The following is a 9,454-nucleotide window of genomic DNA, read 5'->3' as shown; positions in this document are numbered from 1 at the left end:
ATGACGTAGTAAAAAAAAAGAAGAAAAAAAAAGACAACCAGTAACAGCCAAGAAAATGTAATTTTTAAAAATGTTTTTATTAATATCATCCGAAAGAAGATCCATAGTCCAAATGGAAACATTTTTTTTTCCTGGTGCATGTCTTATCACATTCTATGAGGAGAAAAAGGAACAACATTTAAAAAGCCACAACTTTGTAGTTTAGTTACAGACATTTTCCCATTATTTGTGTGTGTGTCAAAGTAAAGACAAAAAGGCAAAGGTAAAGTCCCCCGCATGATCCCCCCCCCCCCCCCCACCCCCACGCTCAAAAGACAAGGAAACAAAAAGCAAATCATGGGCTTCTTCTCGGGCCCACCCACAGTGCTTTAAGCAGGACAAGCGCTCATTGGTTAAGAAGGGTTCCACAGCATGATGACGTCATAAGGGTCCGCTAACACAAGACAACTACATGAGCACATTTAGTCAAAGAAGAAGCCGACATGAAACCCTGAACCCTCCCACTTTTGTGCATAGATCATGATCCTTTTGCTCGAAATCTCTCTGTTGCTTGAAAAGCGTCACACGGACACACGGAGAGATGATTGAGAATATCCGGCACTCACAAACTAACAAAAACAAACAAATGTGTTTCCATTGATCCTTGTTTTCAAATGTAAAGCAATCCCTACGTAAGATTTCACATGTAAAGCACTTTTTCATTCTCAATATTCAAAGTTGATTCTCAGTCTTATTTGGTAAATATGTCACTTGCTACAATACAAACGTTGTTGTTGTCGTCATAGTTGAGAGTTCACCCAAAAAGCTTCAGTGCTTGCTTGGGAGAAGGGGGAAGAAAGGAAAAAAAAAAAATGGGATGTTGGAATTCTGGCCTTCCTGAGACAAAATTCATGAATGTTTCGACAACAAGTGTGCAAGAAAACGAGCGATCGACGCAAACGAACGAGGGCCGAACTTGAAATATGACAACACTGATCGATCCCAGAGTTCTCAAAGTAGCATACGTAATCCTCATTTTGCAAGGTTTTCATGTCCATATATGGAAGAGGATTTTCTCATCAAAACACAACATTACTCTCATAGTAATTCCTATTTTCTTTGAAGGTGACACAAATGAAATGCTTGTAAACGACAGGAACACAAACGATAGGCACCTCTGAAATGAACCTCGCCTCCCTTTTCTTTCCATTACTCCTTGATGCTACACTAGTCCTTCTACACCTAGCTATGGCCTTGCCTCTTTGTCTTATTTTATTTATTTTGAAACCTTTTTTTATATATTCTTTTTTAATTTTATATATTTTTTTTTTTTTACCTTTTTTTTTTTTTTTACCTTATTGAAACAAAAATGGTGCAATACTCAATGACAACCCCGCATCGGGATTATTCCACAATAAAAGCCACTATAAGGTAGATCAACTTTTTTTTTGTACAGATCGAATGAAAACAAATGAATTCCTTGAGTAAACATGTACACGTGAATTGTCGCCGTCGCCCCTCCCGTACTGACTACGATTAGCTGAGTGAGGGGCACAAGAACTCAGTGCAACATTAGAAGAGAACCAGACAACAAAAACAAAAATACAGTTTCTGGCAGACATTCAAACATCCGTCGCACACAAACGTAGATGACGCTTGCACTTCTTTTTTTCCCGCTCTCCGAAAGATTGGTAACTTAATGCAATGCATTTTCATCCTCTCCAAATTAGTTGTCAGAAGAGAGAAAGCGAGAGAGAGCGAGAGACCTTTACTGACTTCACATTACATAATTGGCGCTCCATTACCAAGGAGTATTTGGGCCAGTCTCCAAAGAAGACGACGACGAAGAAGGAGAAGAGAAAAAAAAAAAAAAAAAAAAAAAAAAAAAAGATCATCCAGGCCAAAAGGCTTCTTCATTTTTAAATTGTAAGTAAACAGAAGTTGTCATGTTGGGACGTAATATGTCTATAATTCCACGGGAAAAGTGGCCACTAACGAGCTGTTTTGCCACCGGGCACGTGAATGACCGGTTAGTATATAAGGCGGTCGTTCACCAGCCGCTCCAAGCAACAGCAACTTTATTGTGACCTCCTCACCCCATTAGTAGGATAAATAAGGGGAATCGACACTTTAAAGTTAGAACGCAGTAAGTCTTTTGGATTCAAGGGGAAACATCAAACCTTTGCAGACTATAAGAACTGGGTCAAACCCACATGGGGGTCAGAAAGGGACCGACCCAACTTTTTGGGGTTATTTTTATTTAACTCCAAAAAATGGTGTGAAAAGCCCATTTGGGTTATTCATTCATTTTTGGGTTAAATTGATAACACAAAAACTTGTACTGGTTCCTTTTTGACCCAATTTGGTTTGTTTTGAACTCAGCTGTTTTTCGAGTGTAAAGAAAAATAAGGTCAAAGTTGTGTTTGTTTTCAGAAAGGTCTATTTGTAACTCACGAGAATAGTTGCAATCTTGCACGAGAATAGTTGCAACGGCAGACCTTTTTTCTCATCAATTTCAGAGAATGATGGAAAGACTCGTCTTTTTTCTGAATAAAAATAAATGAAAAATAAGACCAGAATACCGTAAATAGTCTTATTTTTTTCTTACAATCTTGTGAATAAAGTTACACAAAAGAACATTTCATCTGTTGAACATTGTTGACTTTTCCTACAATAAACTCATAATTTGACACAATTTGTCATCTTAAATGGTATCTTTTGAGAATAAAGTTATGATCTTACAAGAATAAAGCTGTAAACACAAAGCTGACTATAAAGTTTCAAATTTGAAGGAGTAAGTCATGAAAAAAAAAAAAAAATCTCTTGAGCATGGCCCAAATACTCATTCGTACTACGTCGTTCAAGTATTCAAGTTCAACTTTTTTTTTTTTTTTTGGATATGTGATTTTTTTTTATTTTATTTTTTTTTTAAATTAGGAAATGCTCTACGCTGCAGGGCGGGCTAATGAACAAAGACGCACACAATAGTACACTGGCTTTGACATATACTGCATCATGTGGTTGAAAAGCAGAATGTGCTGAATGTGTGATCAAGTATTCCTTTGCAGCCAAATTGCTTCCTTCGCATGTTTCGCGTGTACGTGCGCATGTGTGGGGGAAATACGTATTGCTCATCTTCATTTCAACCTCGCAGACACAAATAAAACATTTGAGAGGCTACCATCCGAGGTGTTGATTGATACACATATACACACGTGCATATACGTACAGTATGTGTGTACATATACATATATATAAATGCACACACGCATACATAAATATGTATATATGTGTATATACACATATAAATATGTATATACGTACATATATATTGTGTGTATATACACATATATATATATACATATATACACACACATTTATATATATACACACTTTTATATATATACACATACATATATATACATACGTATTGTATACAGTATATGTATACGGCATGTACTGCTATGGAGAAGAGAGCTGTGGAGAGGAGAGCCTCTGGATGCTGGTGCAGCATGGGAAAGCCCCTTGTGACTTTCTGGGCGTGGTACTGGTGGACTATTGGGTCTGTCTGAGCTTCTTGGATCAAGGCAGTTTTACAGAAACAGGCAATAGTGATTTTTGCTCGTGTGCTGCAGGACGCAGTGTCCTGAAAGGTAGCCTTTGTCCCCCACCCCACCCCACCCCACCCCCAACCCCCTTTTTCCTTCTCGATTTAAGACTTTGTACCTCTCACCGACTCGGATACAGTGGAAATGTACAGTTCGTAATCGGGCCCGCTTTGAGCAGGGCGTCAACACAAAATAATGACCAGATAAATAGAGCATCCACAGTAAAACAGAACAGAACAAATCAAATAAAACAAAAGGCACCCCAGTCGTGGGTCTACTTGTTCATGGTGTTAGCAGAACGTGACGACCGGAGACGTTTCAGCTAGAAGTGCAGAGCTTGAACATATCATATATCCTTTTTTTTTTTTTTTTTTTCCTCATTTACACTTTTAAGCATTTTTTCCAAGATTTTTATGTCAAACTTCATAAAAATGATGTTAAAATGTGATTTGTAAGGTTGGTTTTTTTGTGTGGTTTTTTTTTTTTTTTTTGGTTTTAAAAAAATATGTACCCGGGATTACCCATCATCAACTGTGCACGGTAGCAAATTGGAACCCTCCCCCTGCGCAACGTTAGCGTCGGGTTTGTCCCACAAACAAAGAGAAAAAAAAAGAAAAAATGAAAATCAGTCATTTCAGGGTGTGATGCTGCTGCCCCTGCCTCCCTCCCAAAAAGATTCCTTTCAAGAAGGAACACAAGTGCTCTGTTCAGCAAATTGAAGTTGGCACAGTACATTGGCATCTTTTCAATGCGCGAGGTGTGTGTACACCGGAACAAAAGACAGTCGCATAGAGCGAGAAAGAGAGAGAGCTGCATGGTGGTACTCGGTGTAAGCCCCCCCCCGGACCCCACCCCAACCCTGAGATCAAGTCTGGACACGAGCCTTTGATAAAGTCTTCCTACTCCACTTTAGTGACAATGTCTAGAGAAAATGGCGGCCGTAGTGAAGTTCACAGTAGGGGTGGGAGCAGTGCTGGAGTGGGGGTGGGGGGTAGGGCGGGGGGTTAGCGCGCTTGAAGAGGGCCCCGGCTTCTCGTCTTTTGCATAGAAACAGATACAAGGGGCCCTTGGTGCCTCATGGAGGGGGGGGGGCATGGGTGGGGGCTACCGGATGGGACTGCTTTTGCGGGGGGTTAGCGGGGTTAGCGTAGCAGCTAGGCAATGGGCGACCTGTAGGCAGGCGGAGCAGCTTGGACCAAAATAATGATAACCACCCCCGGACCTGGAAGTACTACAGAATACTGTCCAACACAAAAGCGCGATCAGCTGAAAAAGCAATAGACAATCAATAGTATTGATCCTTGTTTTGCATTCATTACACAGGATGAGCACACAGAGGCACCTCCGAGCAAAAGTGTTTCTGCATATGAACAGTGAGAGGCTCCTTCGGGCAGCCGCGGCGTACTGTACGTACGCACGCACGCACGCACTGTGGACACACACAAACGACAACAAGACACAATCCAGAAATATGACTAGTAGATCTTCCAGCTAAAGTGATCTTTGCGTTGTAACAACTGAGAAGGAGGAGGAGAAGGGTCGGTCTGGTTATTGCCAGACGGAGCCCGGGGGAGGAAGTGCTGCTGTCGGACACCTCGGGAGGAGGGGCGGGATGGTGGGCGGCGGCGGACCACAGCAGAGAGGCACTCAGTGGACGCCGCACCGGCCCCGCCCCCCTCCGCGCTGCTCCTCCCACACCCCCGATGACCGTCCACGCTCAGTCTCCGGAGCGAGCGAGCGAGGCTTGGACATTTTGGAGTTAAGTGAGCTTCACTTGAAGAATTGTTCCCATTCCTCACGAAGACGACTTGGTGCCAGTCGCGTTTTTCCCTTCGTCAGAGCTTTTGTCTTGTTTTGATTTGTTTCTTTATTGAGTCGAAGCCACAAGCTCCTCATAAGTGCTATGATAAGAAGCCTTACCGTGTGTCCGCGAGGAACACTCGTAGGTCTACTGCATTGGGAGAACCCCATACGCCCCCTCTACCCACTTTTTTTTAATTAATTTATTTTTTTTTATTTGGTATTGTGCCAGACACCCAGAGGCGTCCAAGTGGATCCAGTCTCTTGTTGGCTGTGGGTGCGGCACGCAGACAAAAAAAGTGTGCATTGAAGTCCAAGCTGCCGCTGCTTTGCACAGATTTTCCAATGGCGCTCTGGAGGGAATCCCCACAAAAAAAAAAACGAAAAAAAAAAAAACAACCAAAAAAACGGTCTTTCAAGTTCCAAAAACCGACCAGCTCCAACGGGACGGACAGAGAGTTCTACGGTGTATATTGCACAATGTAAACCGTCACGTTCAAAAGAGTTAAAGCCGCGTCCTCTTTCTCTTTTTTTTTTTTTTTCCTTGCGACGACACTTCCAGAAACGGTGTAGAAGATTCCACAAAGCACCAGTGAGTGAAACTGGAGGTGACCGCGAGGATCTCGTCAGTGATTGGGCGCCGCCGCAGTTGCTCAGAGCTTATATATTGGGGGACGGACATCGAGAACAACGAACCGGCCGTCAGGGTCTAAGAAGCGGAGAGTCCGAGGAGCCCGGGGCCTCCCGAATAAGAGTTGCTCGTCAGTCATCGCGGCGCTGGCTCAAGAGGTCAAAAACTGTGCAAGATTCCATCTGCTTCTTCAGTTTATCAACAAAAAAGGCGGTTTGGAAAGGACCTGGTGAGCACTTAAGGCTAATATTAGTGCTGAGAAACAAAGAGTAACGAGTAAAGGTCATCCAACCACATCATTGGCCACGGGCGTGCTGGGAATGGTCGCTTGAGAGTCTTTTTGTCTGGGATGATTCTTCTTGGAGGGAAAAGGTAGATGGCAGCTTTGATTGCTTCTCCTAAAAAATAAAAAAGACTCAAAAAGGTTTCTCTGTGTCGTGTTTGTGAGTTCGTTTTTTTTTCTTTCTTTTTTTTTTTTTTTTTCTTCTCCGTTTCGCAAAATGAAAGGAATCAAAAAGTAACAAAAATGAAACCGAAGGCCTGGCGAGCCTTGCGTTTCCCAATTCACAGTTGCAAAAAAGTTGTAAAATGGTGCTGATTATCGCCACATGATTTGCTTGGGGTTTTTTTTTTTTGCTCCTGTTGGGAGAACCTCCATGTAGTGGTGGGGCTGTATTGGACTGTGGCATCCTTCTACATGGACTCCCCACTTAGCAGGTCTCCAGGCAGCAGGGTATTAATGGGGGTGGGGCTCCCGATCACGCGGGCGTCGTCCCCGCCCGGAGGCCCCCACAGGCTGGAGTATTGGGGCACGCCCCCCCAAAGCAGGTCGCCTCCGCCGGCCTTGCCGCCTCCGCCCGTGCTCCACTGGCTGATGGAGTGGGACGCCGCCGCCCCGCCCATTCGATTCTGATTGGTTCCCGGGTTGGCTTGCCAGCTGGTGGTGTTGTTTGAGGCCAGCGACTGGCCTTGTGCAAAGAAGCGGTTCACCTCCTCCTCGCCAGCAAACTCTGCCAGGATGGTGGTGTTACCTAGCACACACCTGACACAAAACAACGGGGGTCACTCAAATGGTCCCGAGACAAATGAGAATTCACAATAGGGCTGAACGATTTGGGGAAATAAAATGATCGAATTGCTATTTTTTTCCCCTCAATATAGCGATTGCCATTTATTACGAGACTATTTTTCAAAATGCTCTTCCCATGCATTTTTTCATCCATATTATAATAAACAATACCAGATTTACTATACTTCTTTTTTTCATTTTATTAGTTAGGCTTATAAAGGCAAAATGAGCCATGAATTAATATGAAAGTCAGTTTACTTAACTATTTCATTTAGAGTTGTTGACTTTCCAAACACTTTGAATTGCAGTCTTTTAAGCGTTGACTACGTCAACTTCACAAAATTCAACCTAACAAGTGTCGTAAACATAAGTCAGTGATATGTAAACCTGTGGACTCCATTTCTTAAGTACTTATCTATACAAATGAATATGTAAATGATACCCCCCCCCAAAAAAGAAATCAGGCCTACTGACTAACCGAAATGAAGCATTTTTATTCCTCCAAATTGCAGCTTTTGCGATTTGAAAATTCCATTTTACTACACTGCCATGTCGATTTGTTCAGCCCCAATTCACACTCTCATTCACAACCATAGACCATTTTTAGTCTTCATTGTCAGGTTTAAAGCGGCTAATTTTGGAATGTGCGAGGAAGCTGGAGTAACCACAGACATCCCACGCAAGCAACTGCACACAGAGCGCTTATAGACAACATTCACACCTCTCAACTGTGAGTCAGATGTGCTAACTACCGCACACTGAGCTTAACCATCATTATAAAAACAATTAAGGGTGACGTGTTGCCCACATTTGGACTGCTTTTTTGTGTACAAGAACAGTGAGTGAAGCAAGACACAAGGCATTCTGATCAATATTGTTTGTGGAATGTGAGTTAAGCAGCAAAACCCACCCCTTTTTAGCCATCTCAGGGGGCGGCCATTTTGTCATTTCTGTCGACTGAAAATGACATCACAGATGCTCAGGGCTCGGATAACGACCAATCATGGTTCAGCTTTGGAACACGTGAGCTGTGATTGGTCATTACGTCATTACCTGAGCCCTGAGCAACTGTGATGTCATTTTCAGTCGACAGAAGTGACAAAATGGCCGCCCCCTGAGATGGCTGAAAAGGGGTGGATTCACTCTGATTCCTCAAACACAATATTTCAGAATGCCTTGTTTCAAATAGTGGGCCTGTATAGAACATATTCTTGAAAAAAAAAAAACCATGTTGTTGATTTCCACTTTAAATAAATAAATAAATAACATCGTCATCGATTAGCCAAAGTCCACTCGACTAGCATCAGCTTAGCATCGACTAAAAAGAAATCTGAAAACATTCAACCCCCAACAGTGGGTAATTATTGTTTTATCTAATTTTGTTCTTCTCTATTTTCTACATGCAGCACAGTAACTGAATATTGTATGGCGACAACTTCAGTCTGGAATCAATTCATTTTTAAAACTGGTTTCGAACAACACTCAAGTCAACTTAGAGTCACAGGATGACTTGTCTTAGACATTGGATGTTCCGCGGTATTGTGTTCTCCTAACGGACTTGCCCTTCAACTTGTGGCATATTTGTAATGAAGTGAGAGCAGCAAGAGACGGCTTGTAAATGTTTGTGTGATATTCCCAAACAGCTTCCGGCACTTACATGTGCAGAGACTTCTGGGCCTTGGCGGACTCGTCCTTGGAGCTGTAGCGCACCACGGCGTTCCCTTGGGTCAGGTTGAGGTGGAATGTGATCAAGGGGCCGTGCTGCATGCACAGGGTCCGTAGAGTCGAACCGTCAATCTGTAGAGCCAGCAAAATATGCAGAAGTATGGCGGTTAGAAGACGTGTATGTAAAAGAAGTGAAGTGTATTTGTTTGTGCAACAGGCCAGGGTGACCATTTGAAGTTCCTTTTAATTCACTGAAATACAGCGATACTCAAAATCGCATGGCTTTATACTGTGGCATGATTGGCATCCATTTGGATTTAAGTTTAAGCTTACCGAATATGGCTCCGTACACCTGCTATTAAATCAACTTGAACCACTTGTTCAAAAAACTGGTCAGATTGACATACTTACTTGAGGTGTGAGATTCCTCAGCACCAGCCAGCTGCTGGTCCTGTTGGAGCTGTCGGTACTCCAGGAGGTTCCCTCTGTTAAAATAAGGACCAAAAGAGATTTGCGACTCACATTTAATATAAAATGAATGTTCTAAATGTTCAACGAAATGGCAAATACTTGATTGTAAACGTTTAAATATGGCATTTCCTTTGACATTTACTTTTTTTTTTTTTTTTGCCAATAAGGGCCACCCACCCCAACATTCTTTCTAAAGGGCACAAGTACCAAGCCAAGCAGTTTAGAGAAACA

The 9,454-nt window shown here is 42.6% G+C and overlaps 1 protein-coding gene across 6 annotated transcripts in view; it reads right to left on the bottom strand.

The window, feature by feature from the left end:
• Nucleotides 1–58: 58 nt before the first annotated feature.
• The window catches only part of tnrc6c2 (trinucleotide repeat containing adaptor 6C2), a 125,788-nt gene continuing 116,392 nt past the window's right edge, over nt 59–9,454 (bottom strand). For all 6 annotated transcript variants that reach the window (XM_086034299.1, XM_086034303.1, XM_086034304.1 and 3 more), the window contains 3 exons: nt 9,164–9,237; nt 8,745–8,884; nt 59–7,060 (listed from right to left, as the gene is read on the bottom strand). In XM_086034299.1, the coding sequence (XP_085890425.1) occupies nt 6,712–7,060; nt 8,745–8,884; nt 9,164–9,237 (563 nt within the window). In that variant the 3' untranslated portion in view covers nt 59–6,711. The remainder of the gene's footprint in view (nt 7,061–8,744; nt 8,885–9,163; nt 9,238–9,454) is intronic.

This window comes from Filicampus tigris, chromosome 6 (assembly GCF_054856515.1).
Source record: "Filicampus tigris isolate MCC_2025a chromosome 6, RoL_Ftig_1.0, whole genome shotgun sequence".
NCBI lineage: Eukaryota > Metazoa > Chordata > Actinopteri > Syngnathiformes > Syngnathidae > Filicampus > Filicampus tigris.
The sequence above is the reverse complement of the archived record's forward strand: the minus strand, read 5'-3'. Positions and strand labels throughout refer to the sequence as shown.